The 17,617-nt window shown below is 49.7% G+C and overlaps 1 protein-coding gene across 2 annotated transcripts in view; it reads left to right on the top strand.

Annotated features, from left to right (window-relative positions):
* pde10a (phosphodiesterase 10A) overlaps positions 1–13,898 on the top strand; it is a 58,839-nt gene extending 44,941 nt beyond the window's left edge. For both annotated transcript variants that reach the window (XM_060073341.1, XM_060073342.1), the window contains exons 7-22: positions 1–71; positions 330–380; positions 1,184–1,242; positions 1,814–1,865; positions 2,926–3,068; positions 3,537–3,629; positions 4,771–4,957; positions 6,161–6,303; positions 7,477–7,560; positions 8,225–8,375; positions 9,258–9,413; positions 10,110–10,282; positions 10,729–10,840; positions 11,084–11,164; positions 11,865–11,953; positions 12,933–13,898. The exon at positions 1–71 is cut by the window's left edge and continues 85 nt beyond it. In XM_060073341.1, the coding sequence (XP_059929324.1) occupies positions 1–71; positions 330–380; positions 1,184–1,242; positions 1,814–1,865; positions 2,926–3,068; positions 3,537–3,629; positions 4,771–4,957; positions 6,161–6,303; positions 7,477–7,560; positions 8,225–8,375; positions 9,258–9,413; positions 10,110–10,282; positions 10,729–10,840; positions 11,084–11,164; positions 11,865–11,953; positions 12,933–13,062 (1,775 nt within the window). In that variant the 3' untranslated portion in view covers positions 13,063–13,898. The remainder of the gene's footprint in view (positions 72–329; positions 381–1,183; positions 1,243–1,813; positions 1,866–2,925; positions 3,069–3,536; positions 3,630–4,770; positions 4,958–6,160; positions 6,304–7,476; positions 7,561–8,224; positions 8,376–9,257; positions 9,414–10,109; positions 10,283–10,728; positions 10,841–11,083; positions 11,165–11,864; positions 11,954–12,932) is intronic.
* The last annotated feature ends 3,719 nt before the right edge of the window (positions 13,899–17,617 follow it).

Genomic DNA, 17,617 nt, shown 5'->3' with positions numbered 1-17,617 from the left:
GGGACCTCATCGCCATCCTGGAACTCCACCGGCAGTGGGGCAAGGACCCCTTCAACCTCAGCCACCAGGAGGTCAGTGGACTCACCACGGTCATCGCTATCGTCGTCTTCGTCACTGTTATCCTCTTCGTCTTTGTCCCCCGTCCTCATCGTTGTACACAAGGCAAGGTGGGGGGGCGGGGGCGCGGGGGGGGGGGGGGGGGGGGGGGGGGTGGAGAGGTCTAGTGCGTCTGGTGTTGAGCTATTCCCACCCAGTACAACAGGGCTAAGCGTGCTTAGCTCTGTTGTGCTTAGCTCGTGCTTAGCCATGCTTCCCCTCTCTCTCTACAGGTTGCTACAGCTAACCTAGCATGGGCGTCCGTAGCCATCCACCAAGTACAGGTGAGTGTGTTGCTGTTGTTGTTGCTGCTGTCGTTTTGGTTGTTGCTGTTTGGTTTTGTCGGTTAGCCGTGAGCTTTAGCACATTTGAAGGCCAACTCTTTCAAGCACTGAGAGCAGAAAATGCGAGATCCGCCTTTTAAAACAAAGCGGTACATCGTCACTGGGTGACGCACCTCTGAGACTCACTTCGGCACGGAGATTAAAACAAACCCCATCTTTCTTTCTATATTCTTGAGTGACACTGTTTGTTCTGCCTGTGTGTTTTTCTACGGGGGCGGGGGAGATAGCAGAGGGGGAGAGGGGGGAGAGAAGCTACTCTGTAGCGGTACCGAGTGACTGCGGGTGAGCTCTCTCTAATCAAGCCAGCCGGTCGTCTTTGCACACCGTGCTCCCTGTGGGTGTCATTATTGCCCGCCAGCCATTGCTGTTTTTGCGTGTTACAAATGGCACCTTTGAGAAGCCGAGGGGTCCCAGACCTGCCTGTGTGCGTGCGTTGCCACAGTGGGCCCGTGCACAGTACCACAGCGGGATGGGTTACAGCACACTTTAGCGTGTTATTCATTAAGCCGCGATAAAAACATGACATCAGTGTGTTACATGGCACTGGCGGACTAGAAGCTTACCGGTGATTGTACGTTTTATCAGCTAGCCAACATGGCTAGAACAGCTGTTAGCTAACAGCGTTGGAGTTAGCTACAGCTAAGGGACAGGCTTAACTGCTTTGCATGAGGGACTATGAGGGACTTGTTTTAAACGGTCACTCTGTTGTTGCATTGCGTGGGCTCATTTTCCCTGTTCCCTAGGTGTGCAGAGGACTCGCCAAACAGACTGAGCTCAATGATTTCCTACTAGATGTGTCAAAGTAAGTGTGTCTGTTTGGGAATAAATAATATACCATGAGAGTGAATTTTGCACTCATTTTTCACTCATCCTGACTGCTAATGTGGGTTGGCTGAGGTTCTACAACTTGAACTCATGGTTTGCATTTGAACTCATGGTTGGTCATGGTTGGTCACAATTTATGTATCCTAAGTACCTTTGGGCAGTAGGATACCGTTACCTGACCAAAATCCCTATGTTTTTCTAAAGCCAAATCAAAGAATTTTAAATATTAGTGGCTGTCTTGGTCCCTATCAGCCTATAGTTCAAATCCAAATCTACTGAGGGGGTTTTGTGGGTGAAAGTATGGACATCGTATAACCTTGAATGATGAGTTTATTTAGGGCTTCTCCAAACATAACCTTATTGTGATCTTGATTTAGCCCATAAGATTGTTATTTTACTCTTTTCAGTGGGTGGTCACAGTTTGTGTTTTAATCCAGATTCATAAAGGCTACTCCCTTAGAACCTTGTCTTCCACTACAACTTTGACTTTACCAGAGCTCTGTTTATCTTCACTATAGCGATGTTTAATCTATTCCCTTTCTGCACAGAACCTACTTTGACAACATTGTCGCAATAGATTCTCTACTTGAACATATTATGGTAAGTCCGTTCTTTGTTTTGGTTTCAAAGGTTGCATGTCATGGGAGTCAATGTTCTGTCACATGCTGGGCTAGAAAGCTAGCCAAGTGCTACACACATGCTTATCCTGTACATTTGGTTCAATGTTGACCATGTGTTCAAGGCAGCTCAGACTTTAGGCTCCGAATTCATTGTTTGGGTTGCAGTTCTTGTCGTAAGTGGACCGACAGGTTACTACAGTTGTTTAAGCTTACGTAAAACAGATTTTTTTCAATGTTTTTTGACAAACTGCTTATTTAATAAGAATTATGTTGAAAACCTTTTAAAAGTATTGAAGTATTGATGAGATGCTTTTTCTAATTTTTCACTTATAAATGTTTACTACAATATTAAAGTAACATTCTAAAATAAAAACGACCACATTAGAACTGTGCACACTTTTTTTCTCTTCATTTATCTCAAGTCATATCCTCATCAAAATACTTAACATCCCGGTCGCATATCGCATGTTCCCCGCACAACGTGCGGCCCTGGCTCCGAGCCATTCTGCCAGTTCTTATCGTCCCGCGATGTGTGTTGATCTTAATTTAAGCGCTTCTCTAAATAGACACCTTTGTGTAGCCGTAGTTGTCCTGTGGATAGGATTCCACCTGAGGCAATCCCCTGCTCATGTGACTCTCCGACCCACTGATGTTGTCTGGCCCTCCAGTTACACAGCGTGCTGCTCCCCTCCTCCTCCTCCTCACTGCTCCAAAGAACCAGGGTGGCCTTCTGAGGCCTTTAACGTCAACACGAAAATGTCAGCCAGACACTCTATCATCCGGTCTAACCCGACCGCAAATAATATTAATAACAAGGGGCAGGGGTTCGCTCATAGGCACGCTCTACATAAACCCCAGAGATCATGAATCAAATCTGAGTGTGTCGGAACTCAACCGTCCTGTGTTCTGACCCGCTCGAATGTCCCGGTTGTACACGCAAACTGCGAATCACATTACAGTAGGAAAGAAAGCTATGTGATGCTAGTAATGCTACGCTAACGTGCTAACCGTGGTCCATTCTCTGCCCCCCTGTGTTGCAGATATATGCAAAAAACTTGGTGAATGCGGACAGATGTGCACTCTTCCAGGTAGACCACAATAACAAAGAACTCTACTCCGACCTCTTCGACATCGGGGAAGAGAACGAGGGAAAGCCCGTCTTTAGGAAAACCAAAGAAATCAGGTGTGTGAGCGGTCTCTCCTGTCAGAAATGTCGGGGTCTCTCCCTGAAGCACTAAGCACACCGTCTTGCCCTGACAGACGCGGAATAACGTTTTAAAAATGTTCACGGCAAAAACGGACTAAGGCATATCAGAAGCAAGCACAAAAGTCCAGCCCGCTACCTTCGAGGCCCCTGTGCTATGCTCTGTTAAAAAACGATGTGATTGTATCTTTCGGGTTGCCCTTCAAGTATGAGGCGAAATCCACGCTAGGGGCGATCCAAAGCTTTGGGCTTTGGGTGTGTGTTGAGGTCCACAGCACGGTATCCTAGTAATACTGTGCTGGGATCATTCATATCGGCTCCACAGATCTGCGAGCAATGTGTGTGTGTGTCCTCATTAAAAAAGCATTAGCTCAAGCTCATTTCAACCCTCAACCTTTCTCTCTCTCTTGCCCCTCCCCCCCTGTTTCCCTGGGTCTCTCCGAATAGGTTTTCTATAGAGAAGGGGATTGCCGGCCAGGTGGCCCGCACCGGGGAGGTTCTGAACATTCCAGACGCCTATGCAGACCCGCGGTTCAACCGGTAACCCCCGCCGGCCTCCCCTCTCCCTCGCCCCACTTTACTTGTCCGTTCCGTTGTATGTGATTACACGCCATCTAGGTAAAACTGCATTAGAGTCCGGCCAAAAAGTGAGCCCTGCACGTGTCTTGTTTGGAACACACCGACTTCTGCTTCGCTGTCTCTCCCTCTCCAGATTCAGATCTGTATGGGCTTAATCCTATTCAATGCCCGATGCCGGGTACGTTTTGTACGTAATCTGACGTGAGATGATTATCCAAAAGCCGTTATGAGTTTAGCTACGGGGACCACCGGGAGGGTGGTCCCTTCGCCGCGGACGAGGGTCCGGATGGGGGGCCGTGAGTCGGCGCTGCCGAACACGGTCCCCGTTACGAAGCCAAACGAGCAAACACGCTTAGAAAACGTCCTCAAGATGCGATTTTTACGTTGCACTTTTGTATATGTGACTTCTTCTGTGGTGGGATTCACCTAAACTTTTTAGTAAATAAACCTCAGAATTTGACGAAAGTAGAACCATTTATCGAGCCCAACCATTTATCGGAATACCAGACATGCGCTCACGCAGGACTTAGCGGAAGTACTTTAAGCAAAGAAGCAGCTTATGTATTCATCATTTGCGTTAATAACACTGATTGTTAATATTTAGTCTTATTAATATTGGATTTCATCAAGCTCTTGTTACATGTTATAGTTAAAGGTTGTATAAGCGACTCTAGGCCGAAACATTCATCTGATCTTTCCTCACGATCCGCTAGCTGCCCGCCCCATAAGCAGGCCGTCAAAAAGCTGCGTCTCTGTAGGCACCCTATGCGCCGAGATCGTACACACAAACAAATGGTACTACCAACCACTCAAAAGCTAAATAAATTGTATTTCAAGCAATCACGACAAGGGGTGGGTGTTGTGGGGTTTTGCGCTGCTTTCGAGATAGTTTTTCCCTGGACGCACAAATCACGGGAGGGAGGGGCGATCGGGCTCTGTTTGTTTGGGATCTCGCTTCAAACACCAACAGAAGTGACGTCACCCAACATCGCTGACACAACCTTTTAACAGTCTCACAGAGACGCATGCACTCACAGCCATGCTAATCTGAACGAGGACAACATTGACCCTTGCCTCCCTAACCCCGCCCCTGTGTCCGCAGCGAAGTGGACCTGAAGACGGGCTACACCACCCGGAACATCCTGTGCATGCCCATCGTGAGTCGGGGCACCGTCATCGGCGTGGTGCAGATGGTCAACAAGCGCAGTGGAAGTGCCTTCACCAAAACGGACGAGAACAACTTCAAGATGTTTGCCGTCTTCTGCGCGCTGGCCTTACACTGTGCAAACGTAGGTGGCGGCGGCGGCGGCGGCCATGTTGTTCTGTTCATGGGGTGGGGCTTTGAGTCCATTGCACAGCTGTTATGTCTATTAATTGGTGTTTGTTTTAAGAGGTGAAGCCTGTACTGTGTTTTCTAATTATTTGGTTTAGTCCCACACTTTAGTCCCGAGAGACTTACAGTGAGTTCTAGCACGTCAACTCTTTTAGGATGAGCTACCGGTTGGGAAAAGCTTTTTTTCTCTATTGTTTAATTGTAGGTTGTGTTTGAGTGAAGAATGTTGTTTCCGAAGCAAATCTTAAAATATTATATTGAATTGTAGGTGCATAGCTAGCTGCTATCTCATGGTAGGGGTTCAAGTCAACCAAATTGATTACATTCTGTACTAAAACACGTCAAATAATAGTAAATGTTTAAGTGACGATTGAACACATCGCCAAAGTGAATCATTACATTATTTTCAAACCGTACAAGCTAGAAAAAAAAAATATATTTCCAGGATTATATTTCCGACAGCCACACATTCCGAATGCGCACCACGCGAAACAGCGCCATTGAGCAACCGATTCGAGTGGCGTCCCTCCGACAAACCGTCGAACAGTAGTTCAAAGCCCTCGGCGCATTGCTGGGATTAACGAGCTACCCCCACTCGCAGCCTCCATCCAGCTCCCAAGATGAATGCCTGGCTGTAATTTAGGGTCTGGCGTCCTCCGGCCGCGGCCCCTGATTTATCTGTTATGGCGGAAGGCGTAAGAATTGGCATGCGCCCCCAAACTCCTTATCCCCGTCTGTCTGGGGGATCAGGGGAAGGGGACACGGACACTAACCAGAAGGCAAAGCTGTGTTTCTGAATACACACGCGGCTGAAATATGTCGCCGAGCGCTTGCGGATGTTTATGAACTTGGCCGGGGCCCACCACTGTTCTGTAAATTACAAGACAGGTGGGCTGACCTGATGGGTTGGTTCATAAATCAGGAGCACAATATGAACGGCTTAATTTCTCCCAAGCACACGGGAGAGGCTTTTTAAAACCCAAGCGTTCCAAAATAATGTAGAACAACTTTTTTTCAGAGTTGCGTGCCAAACACATTTATTTATCTATGTTCCCCTCGGTGATTAATACAACGTAAAAGTTATTTTACTTGTATCTTATCTCGTACACAGACACCCGTTTCAAGTATTTTCCATCTCTCTCTGTGTCTCTCCTCACAGATGTACCACCGGATTCGGCATTCAGAGTGCATCTACAGAGTTACCATGGAGAAGCTCTCGTACCACAGCATCTGCACCTCGGAGGAGTGGAAGACCCTGACCCAGCTCAACCTCCCCACGCCCATATACAAGGAGATAGAACTGTGAGTAGGACACCCCCCCCCTGCCCTTCTATTGGTCTGTCTCGGGGTCTAGTACTGTCGGCTCACCTAACCACCGGACCCCAGACCCTCCAAAGACCTTGAAGATACAAGGTCTTTGGAGGGTCTGGGGTCCGGTGGACAATGACCTTGTTTTTTTGGGGGGGGGGGGATGCTGAGATAGCCGTTCGATTGGAAGAAAGTTTGAAAGGACCAAGCTCCATGGGATTCTGTTTATTCGAACCTCAACTGTGCTTTGTACGTTAGTGATCGGGTCTGTGTTGTTAAAGTCGTTTTTCTTTTGTGTGATTAGAGGTATACATATCAGTAGTAGGTGGTTATAGTTTTTAAGTTGCTGGTTGGATTTCTGGGATTTTCTGGCCCTTTTGTGCTGCTTAGGAAGCTAGCATGGATCCAGGGTCCATTGCCCTCTGTGTGCACTTGAGACTGTAACTGTGACCTAGGACTAGACAAATTTAATTGACCAAAGCTTCACTGCAGATAAAATAAGGTATTTTTATCCCAAATGCATCAGTGAGAGAGAATACACAGACTACGTAAAGTTGTCGAAAGGTAATCTGATTGACTACCCTGTATTCTACACGATACACCCTAAAACAGTTCACTACGCTATTCTTCACTCCTAGATGTTCTGGAACTTCGCAGGATCGCAGGTTTTCTCATGCAGGTTTTCTCATGCAGTACGCACAGCTTTTAGGAAACTGCTAAACATTTCCACCTCTGTGACGCAAAGACTGCGTCGTTTACGGAGCAAACGATGACAGGGACCAGGTGTGGATGACAATGGGTGGGGAGATGTGTGCGTGTGTGTGCGTACATGTGTGCTTCTGTGTGTGTGTGCATGCGTGCATGTGTGTGTGTGTGTGTGTGTGTGTGAGTGCATGGTCTGGGGGGGGGGGGGGGGGGGGGGGGGGGGACACTGTACAGAACAGGAAGGGCCAGTGTATCTGGAAGATTGCCTGTCATCTCCACCTCCCCCCCCCCCCTTGTGTCTATCTCTCTCCTCAAACCCATCCCTTCATCCTCCACCCTGGCCAAGTTAATTTTAGACTCTCTCCTGTGATCTTCCTCTCCACCTCCCTCCCCTCTACACCCACACCCTCCCCCCCAACCCCCACCTCGACCCCGCCCTCCCTCCGCCCGCCCCCCCTCCAGGTTCCACTTTGACATCAGTCCCTTTGAGGAGATCTGGCCGGCCGTCTTCGTCTACATGGTGCACAGCTCCTGTGGGAAAACCAGGTGAGGGGTCAGAGGTCGCCGTGTTTTGACGGCTGGGGTCGGGTAATGTCAGGGTTTGCCCTAACGTGCATCCAGCAGTGGCACAAGGTAGAAACGTGGTCATCATAGGTGGCCCCCTACTGCACCATACTACTCAATTCTAACATTTTCATTTTTGACGTTGGAGGTATATTGTGGGAAAGCACTCAGAGCCGAATAGTGAATCAACACATGTTTATTCATTAGGGGGCATTAGCTCATGAATGGCTTTAGAATAAATGTAGAAAGCGTTTAGAGAAAAATCATCACAACGAGTGACTTAATAATGGAACGTAGCCTACTTATTTGATGATGTAGAACAGAAGTGATACCATTTTATGACACCATTGGGTTGGAACGTAGCAGAGCCTTACTGGAAACAGTGAACACACTAAAAACCTCTCTGTGCCCCGGCCCGCACCAATCAGCATCGTGCACGCACACATCCACCCAATGCACGCCCACGTCCACATCCACATCCACATCCACACCTCACCAACTCCTCAGCACCTCTGCTGGCAGAAAGTCCCAGGGCTAGTCCTGCCAGCACTGAATACCGCTATGTCACCGGCCCCGACGGTGGTGTGTTCTGGGCCGAGGTCAAACTGTCCTTTCCCCCCCCCCCCCTCCTCTCTCTGACCTCCAGCTTCGAGCTGGAGAAGCTCTGCCGCTTCACCATGTCCGTGCGGAAGAACTACCGGCGGGTCCCGTACCACAACTGGAAGCACGCCGTCACCGTGGCCCACTGCATGTACGCCATCCTGCAGAAGACCACCGGCATCTTCACCGAACTAGAGGTCCGCCCCCCGTCCCCCCTCCCCCCCTTGTCCCCCGTCCCCGTCCCACACAAACACACACGGTCGCTTTTCAGTTGGAACCGGATGAGTGTTTGTGTCTTTGGTTGAACGGTTGCCGTTTTTTGGTTGCTGAGGAGGTGGAGCGGGGTCGACTGGTAACCGGAAGGTCGCTAGTTCGATCCCGGCTCGAGTGTCGAGGTGTCCTAACCCCCGTCGAGCAAAGCCCCTCACCCTGACTGCACCCGACGCGCTGGCTGTCGCCCTGCGTGGTCGACACCGCCGTCGGTGTGTGAATGTGTGAATGAACGGGTGCAAGGCCGCAAAAGACTCAAGACTCACCTGGTCAAAGTTCACCTCGACTCTGCATAGACACCCCGTCCCACCCCTCCTACATATCGTGCGTTGTACGTCCTGGCACTTAATGTATGCACCTATTGTACGTCGTACTTAGTTCTAGTATTTATATGTACTTTTGTGTAGCAGTTGTGTAGCATCTTATCCTAGCTATCTTTGTTGTAAACAGGGAAGTGTGCTTGGCACTTGATTCTATGAACATCCTTACTGTACCGACAGCGATATATTGTTTCTCCTTCTTCTGACAAATGTATTCATTGTAAGTCACTTTCGATAAAAACGTCTGCTACATGGACACTTGTAGAGCGGGTTGACTGATGACCGGAAGGTCGCTAGTTTGATCCCCGGCTCCTCCTAGGAGTGTCGAGGTGTCCCCGAGAGACGAGCTGGGCCTTTCGCCCCGCGTGTTTGACCCCGCCGTCGGTGTGCGACTGTGTGAACGAATGGTTGTAAGTCGCTTTGGATATAAGCATCCGCAAAATCCCCTAAATCGAAATGTGAATGTAAATGTTTCCCCCCGCCCTGCAGAAGAAGGGGCTGCTGATCGCCTGCCTGTGCCACGACCTGGACCACCGCGGCTACAGCAACACGTACCTGCAGAAGTTCGACCACCCGCTGGCGGCGCTGTACTCCACCTCCACTATGGAGCAGCACCACTTCTCCCAGACCGTCTCCATCCTGCAGGTAGAGCTCTCCCGCCCGCGCAGACGCCGCCGCTGGGCGTGACACGAAATGTTCTCCCCCCCCTCTTTGATGTTCAGGTTTGTCACGAGGGTGTGGAACGAGGGACGGATGAGGTCAGGGGTCAAACCCCGAAACACGATCAGCTTTGAGATACACGCTATGTTGATAGCGTGTATCTCAACTGTTGAATTAAGGGCTGCTTGATTATGGAAAAAATAATCAGAATCACGATTATTTTGGTCAATGTTGAAACCACGATTATTCAAACGATTATTTTTGAAAACATGATGCATTAATTCATAATTTCTCTCCAAAAAAACGCTTTGTAACTGAGCCCTTTGAAAAAAATTATTGCACTAAATGATCAAATATTTATATAAAACGTTTAATGATTAAAACAACTATTCTTAGAAAAAAATAAAAATAAAGCAAAAAAAAAGTGCTAAGCACTAGTCGGATTGTAGGACCAGCGTATTAGAAGGGGATGAGATTTGGAGAGATTGAACGCTGTAACCATCCACCTGACCACAGTTACTGACCCCGATCCAAACTCCACTTCTATGCCGGGACCCCTCCCCTCCTCATACCCTCCCCCCCCCACCCACCCCTCAGAAGACCCCCTGCTGTGACCTGGCTGAGCCGAACGCCTCATAAGTGGAGCTTTTGCTTTCTTATTGATCTCTTTGTTTCCCATAGCTGGAAGGGCACAATATTTTCTCCAACCTGACTTCCAGCGAGTACGAGCAGGTGCTCGAGATCATCCGCAAGGCCATCATCGCCACCGACCTGGCGCTCTACTTCGGCAACCGCCAGCAGCTGGCCGAGATGCTGACCCTACGCGGCCTGGACCTCAACAACCACACCCACAGGTCAGCGGTGCGACAGGGCCCATGTTCAGGGGTTAGACCGGGCCCATGTTGGACCCTGCACGGGTCTGGTCAGCGGTTAGACAGGGCCAGTGTTCAGTGTTCAGGGCCCATGTTGGACCCAGTCAGTCCTGTTAGTATCTGCACCGATTTGCCAGGCTTGAGAGGCTGTACAGGCTTTTGTGCCAATGTTAGACTCTGCAGGGGTCGGTTCAGTTGTTAGACCGGGCCCATGTTAGTCTCTGCAAGGGTCAGTTCAGTGGTCACCCTGGGCCCATTGGGTTTAGGGTTGTTGCCAAAATGAGATTAAAATTTGGTCAAAATACCTGATTGTGAATTCAAGGGTGATGAAGAGCTCCACATAACGACTGACAGGTCAGTTCAGGGCCCGGTGCTCCTGAACTGGGCTTCACAGCACCCTAACGACTCTGCTTCCATCTCCCCTGCAGGGACCGTGTGATTGGTCTGATGATGACAGCATGTGACTTGTGCTCCGTCACCAAGCTGTGGCCAATCACGCGACTCACGGCCAACGACATCTACGCTGAGTTCTGGGCCGAGGTACGTACGTTGGCTTTTTGGACAAACACTCACAAACACTTCAAACACCAAATCAAAGCCACATGAAGGGTTCGATGCATAAGGCCTCTGCCTATAATCAGCCGTCAACAACAGAGTTCCTCAGCGCATCCCTCCACATAATCGATGTGTATCCTATAGTCCCGAGCCTCCACCGATAAGACCTCCTCAGCCAGAGTGTGTAGATAACGTCAAGGTGTGGTCGTGTGCCCCCCCCTCACACAGGGAGACGAGATGAAGAAGATCGGCCTGCAGCCCATTCCCATGATGGACCGAGATAAGAAGGACGAGATCCCACAGGGCCAGGTACGTACGTGTGTGTGTGTGTGTGTGTGTGTGTGTGTGTGTGTGTGTGTGTGTGTGTGTGTGTGTGTGTGTGTGTGTGTGTGTGTGTGTGTGTGTGTGTGTGTGTGTGTGTGTGTGTGTGTGCAGGGGTAGGGGTAAGCGGGCGGGTGTGTTTGTGAGCGGGTTTGTTTGCGGGCGGGTGTGTCTGCGTGCGTTCGTGCACGTCTTCAGTTCCTACCCTCTGTTTTGTTTTGTTTTCCCGCTGACCTTTTCCAATCTGGTCGCCGGTCGGTGCGGTGAGATCCGTCAGGGCGCCCGGGCTGCGGCCGGTCTTAGTTCTCAGGCCTCTGGGAGAGAGGCGTGGCGGTGTCACGTAGCGAAACACCTGATAAGACGGACCCAAGGTGTCCCGGCCAGAGCTGGAGAGTCAGCCGGCACGGCCCCCCCTGTCGGACGACCGCTCCGGGACGGAGACTCCTCTTCCTTACAAGGAGAAAAACAGCCTCCAAGGCCTTTCCCGCTTCTTTCCAGCCGCGTGCAAAAAAAAGCCTCACAATAACAATAATAATAAATAACCCCCCCCCCGCCCCTGTCAGCCCTGGGTTTCATGATGTCCAGCTGCAGTCGATGTTGGTTCTCTTTAGCAGGAGTTCCCCTCCCGCGGCCGTGTTGATCACACAGTAACCCCCGAACGCTGTTGTGTTTGTCTTGGCCCCCGTAGGTGGGATTCTATAACGCCGTGGCTGTGCCGTGTTACACAACGCTGTCCGAGCTCTTCCCGCCATCCGGACCGCTCCTCAGGGCCTGCAAGTGAGTATCCGCTCCGTGCGAGTGTGTGTGTGTGTGTGCGTGTGTGTGTGTGTGTGTGTTCCCAGACTGTCGTTGGGATCCTATTCTGACACTCTGTACCAATGTACAGTACACACGTAAGAAAATATGCAGAACTGGGCCTTTTTATTTTTTCATCGACGGCCAAAAGGTCACAATCGTGTGTGTGTGTGTGTGTGTGTGTGTGTGTGTGTGTGTGTGTGTGTGTGTGTGTATGTTTGCCTGTGTGCGTGCGTGTGTTTTAGCGCATGGCCTGGTTCCTTCAGTGGGTGTGTATGCGTACACGTCAGCGCGCCGTGTCTATCAGTTCCCCCTTGCACTACAGCTTGTACGTCCACAAAAAGGAGGGCGATAATTGCACGCGCGTGTGTGTGTGTGTGTGTGTGTGTGTGTGTGTTTGTGTGTGCGCTCGGACGCGTCTGTTTGCCGGGCGGATTGTTTATCAGGCTCGCGTTACACACTCACTTCCCTCGGCCCGGCGCCGGGCGCCGCTACAGCCCTGCGCGACCTTGATCCGTGGGGAATGCAAACAAACGTGAGCTCTGCAGTACAGAGGGCCCGACCGCGGCGGCGGGACCCCGTTGGCCCTGCTGTAGGGGGAGGGGGGCCCCTGGCGGCCCTGCTACGGGGCGGGCCGGGGGGCCGAGACACTCTGGAGCCGGCTGATGTCACTGAATTGAGGGGATCACGGCCCAACGCTCCTCCATTGGTTCAAAGCGTTGTTCCCGATGAGCCGTCATCTCTGCATTTTGACAGAGTTGCAGATCATGTCCCTATACTTGACCGTTGTTGTCGTTGTTGTTGTTGTTACCCCCCCCCCCCCCCCTTCGACTGCCTCTAACAACTGTAGGTGCTTGGCCCTCGGCTCTATGTGCATCCTCATTGCACCGACTGCGATGTATTGTTATCTCATGTACTTACTGTGACCCGAACGTCACCGTCAACGTGTTGCTGTCCTCAGGGAGAACCTCACCCAGTGGGAGATGATCGCCCGGGGGGAGGTGGAGGACGTGCCGCGGAGGCCCTTGGAGCGCGAGGACGTCGTCGAGGCCCCCCCCCGGGGCTCCAGCCCGGTCAAGGTGGACAACTGACCCGTGGGGGGGGGGTCCCCCCAGCAGGAGCACCCCAATTCGGCCAGGGCCCCCGGCCTCTGGGGTCCCCAGAGCCAGGAGCCGGAGGAGGAGGAGGAGGAGGAGGAGGAGGAGCCTGGCTCGCCCCCGGCAGGAAAAGGAACGGCCAATGGGTTCCAAAATAAAAGGCTGATTTATTTTGAAAGAAAACACAAGTGACCTCATCGGGTGACAGCGCGGCCCGGTCCTCCGCTCCCTGAGACGGACGGACAGACAGACTGCCGAGACGGAGGACCTTTGGTCCCGTCGCCCTGCGTCCACTCAGCTTGGGATTCATTTGTTCGATTGGACCTGCCTGTGTGCGTGTGTGTGTGTGTGTGCGCGTGTGCGTGCGCGTGTGTGTGGGCCGGTTGGATTGATTGGGTCGGTCAGATAGTCTATTTTCCTTTCTTTTTTCTTTTATTCTTTTTTTTGTACATCGGCTGGTTTCTTTTGCGGACTTGTTTTGTGCAGATGCCTTACCGTCTGAACCTTGCAACCACGGGCTTGGAGATGTGAAACCATGACTGTTGCTGTCGTTCGTTCAGGCTTTTATTTTGTTAGAAAAAAAGGCGCCGTGGGCCTTTATCCTGTAGAACTGTTATAAGCTCACGACTACAGAGAGGTGTTCGCAGTGACAGAAGGAATGTTTAGGAGGAGATGCATGTGGCGAGAGCCGCCGTCTTTAGGAGCGGCGCCGGCTAACATGTTTATTTTTTTCCATGACTTTTGAAGCAAAAATATGATGCAGTACTTGAAAAAAAAAACACAAAAAAAAAAACACGAAGAAGACATTCAGCCTTTAAGGAGCGGAGAAAGCAAGATCCCCGGTCGGTGAAAGAAGAGAGAGAGAGAGAGAGAGAGAGAGAGAGAGAGAGAGAGAGAGAGAGAGAGAGAGAGAAGGGAGAGAGAGAGAGAGAGAGAGGAGAGGAGAGAGAAGAGAGAGAGAGAGAGAGAGAGAGAGAGAGAGAGAGAGGAGAGAGAGAGAGAGAGAGAGACGAGAGAGAGAGAGAGAGAGAGAGAGAGAGAGAGAGAGAGAGAGAGAGAGGAGAGAGAGAGAGAGAGAGAGGATGAGCTGTGATAGAAGGGGTTAGATAATCTCAACACATCGCAGAGTCACACGGAAGTCACAATGTTCCGTACGGAGGAGAAAAAAAAAAAAAGAAGTGGCCCCTTTTTGCGAAGACAAGCGGTTTGGCCCCTGGCACTGAGGAACCTGCTGCATATATCAGCTTTTGAACATCTGATGAATGAAATGTGACCTTGGGCTGGCAGTTTGTTTTTAGACCAGCTGCTGACTTCACAAGACAAGGAAGAGCGAGGGGAGCACACAACGGCCGAGTCAGCGGTCTACTGCAGCCTAATATTCTGAGTGTGTCGAGGGGGGGGGGGGGGGGATAAAATAGCAAGAAAAATCTATATTTATTAGGGTTTTCAGGCCATTGAACCAAAACCAAAATTTGGAATACATGTTCATAGTTACTTTCCTCAAGGTTAATTTATATAGACCAAAAGACAATGCACGATGAGTAACGAATGTTCAATCATCTGGAGTACAGCTCCAAAACTGGGGTCTTCTAAAGTCTACAGTGTGTGACGGCACGTTGCAGGATGTGTGCAAAGCGTTCCGCGTTCGTTTCCATCACTTTTTCTAAGGAACAGTAATAATAATAATAGTCCTCATGTATGCTGTGATTTGCTCCCAAAGCAGTCGTATAACGGAACATTGTCAAAGTCACGTGTGTTTCCTAGATCTTCCAAAAAGGCTGATTTTTGTTTCGTTCTCTTGTTTTCATTCCAGTGGACATTGGTTCTCCCAAATTGAACTTTCCGAAGAAAACACAGAAAAGCAAATTCTAGATCTACAGTTCTGTGGCCCCAAAGGTGTGACCTTATACTTTGAGAAGCGGTTAGTTGATTGCAAGTCTGCGATGATGGCATGTGTGGCTGTTTGCCTCGGACTTCATGACGTACCATCTTCAATTTCAGAATATCGCTTCCAGTAACCTTCAAACAAGAGCAACAATAGCATGCACCGAGACCGAGGTTAATATATGATTCAGCATATATAGTAATAGGTGTTTTAAGTGTACATGCTAGAGATTAGTTTGTACAGACTACGATATATGCTCTGATGGTGCTAAGCTGAATGGCAGTCATGCACTTTCTGACTGTGTGAGTGTGCGTGCGAGTGTACGTGTTTGTGTGCGTGATAACGTGAGAGCGAGAGCTTCTGAATTACTTTATTCCCCCCCCCCCCCCCCCCCCCCGCCCACCTTAACATGGAGCGATCCATGGCACTGCACTGTCCCCCTTTTAATTTTCAGCACCAATTATATCCCATTGTCTGCACTATGTTTAGCTTACGATCATTATCGTTATTATGTTATTATTATTATTGATGAATATTATTATTGCCATTACTACTATTGTTATTTTCTTAATTAGAGTTAAATTAACTTATATTTTTTATACAAAAACAATTGTTGGCCTTTTTGTTTTGTACAAAGTGAACATTAAGATAAACGGTTTTAGACATGCTACTGTTATCCAAATAACTGAGGAATGTCGCAACTGTAAATGTTAGAGCAGTAGCCCTAATACATTTTATTAAATCGGCCTGACTTGGGAAAAATAATGTGTGTTCTTTATTTTTTCCTACTGCACCACATCGCCCCCTAGTGGTGGATGTTCACAACAGAGGTTTGCACATATAGGTTCCTACCGCCACCTAGTGGCCAAGCTTTATACCATGGGGTTATTCTATGAATTTAGGTTGCTCTCTCATTACAATCAAGAGACACAGCGTGACAAATTATTTATTTTTGTTTACTTTCTTCAAGTCAACCCCAGTCTCAGGTAAGCCTTAAAGAGTGTATGGTCCATGAACGGCTTTAAGAATAGACATAAGGGTATTTCGTTCGTATTACGGCAGATATAGCCAAGCAAGCCACCTTTTGAAGAAGGAAGATTGCACACTTGACCACGCAAATAAGGTCAAAATGCCAATTTACATTAATTATCGGCATCCCATTCATAACCAATAGAAACCTGAAACACAATGCTATTCTAAACGAGGCTCTAGTCCAGACACGTGGCTGCTCAGCACCGCGTCATCTCAGCCAGAGCCGAGCAGATCCGACAGGCCCCGGAGACCTCCGAAGACTTCTCCAGGCCGCAGCGTCTCTGGGCACCTGTGGCATCGAGGTCTCACCGAGAAACAACCTCTGAAGAATCGAGAAAATAATTTCTGGCTCATGTCTCTGGAGCCCTACGACGAGAGAGGAGACCCCTAGCGGTCCACTCTCGATGTGAACGGAATGAGTGCACCCTCGTCAGGGTTCAATGCTTCCACTGCTTGACTACCCGATGAAAAGCATCCGAGAGCTTGGCTAGAACAGGCTGACGGTGATCCATTCAAAAATAGACGGAAAAGACCAAGTGAGCGATCACTCGTTCACCGTTGAGTGAAGAGGACACTCGGCAGAGACTGGAGTTCATCCGTCATTGCTGGCCCTGAGGATGAAGGGAAGGGCCAGCATGACCCGGCCAGCAGTCTGGAAGGCTGTTCATAGGCAAACATGACTTATTAGGGAGGCAAATGGCAGGGATAAAGAATAATGAAGGCATGAGAGAGAATTACATGTCTATACTTTATATGACAGAAATGTCATCTTAATCAGTCCAATTGTAGTCCATTGTCAATTAACATACAAAGGCACAAACTGTACCTCCTGGTACCTCGTTTTTATTTTCTAAGGACATTGTAGCGCATTCATCGTCTGTGTGTGTGTGTGTGTGTGTGTGTGTGTGTGTGTGTGTGTGTGTGTGTGTGTGTGTGTGTGTGTGTGTGTGTGTGTGTGTGTGTGTGTGTGTGCGTGTGCGTGCGTGTGTGTGTGTGACACTGTGACTGTGTGTGTGATTGCGTGTCTACGTCCGTGCGTGCATGCGTGGGTGCATGTGAATGACTGTGTGTGCGTGCAGTGCATATGTGTTTGTGTGTGTGTGTCACCCAGAGGCTGTAAAAGCTGTCAGTTCCGAGGCGGCCCAGCAGAGAACGTCTCTCTGTGTTAGTGACGTGTTTGAGGACGTGTGTGACGGCTCAACAGTATTTGGAGCCATCCTCAGGGAAATTAAGGTTTTTCCATTTCCTCTCTCTCGATCCATGCGCACTATTTTTGCGGCCCCCGTCAGACGGATTAGAGCGCAGAGGAAGTGTCCCCAGTGTGGGGAAGTGGAACAGGAACTTTTACCTGCCGGTGGAACATGTTGGCGCAGGTCGTCGGGGTCAATGTTTCCCTTCCGCCGCGGCTCATTCATAAATCTCAGTTGTAGCGTACTGCGCAGGTGGAACAGTAACTTGCAGCCGATGCAGCCACAGCATCAGCAGATGAACAGTCGTGACTTGAATCACGTTCATATACCGATGCAGCCACAGCATCAGCATAGTTGGTATGTGGTTGGGTATTTGTTGAACAATTCTTGATTAATTTGAGGCTACACAAACAGGCTGATTGTTTTGTCACACAGGCTGTCA

Source organism: Gadus macrocephalus, chromosome 15, assembly GCF_031168955.1.
Source record: "Gadus macrocephalus chromosome 15, ASM3116895v1".
Lineage (NCBI taxonomy): Eukaryota > Metazoa > Chordata > Actinopteri > Gadiformes > Gadidae > Gadus > Gadus macrocephalus.
Note: the sequence above shows the minus strand (reverse complement) of the source record. Positions and strands in the feature narration are given on the sequence as shown.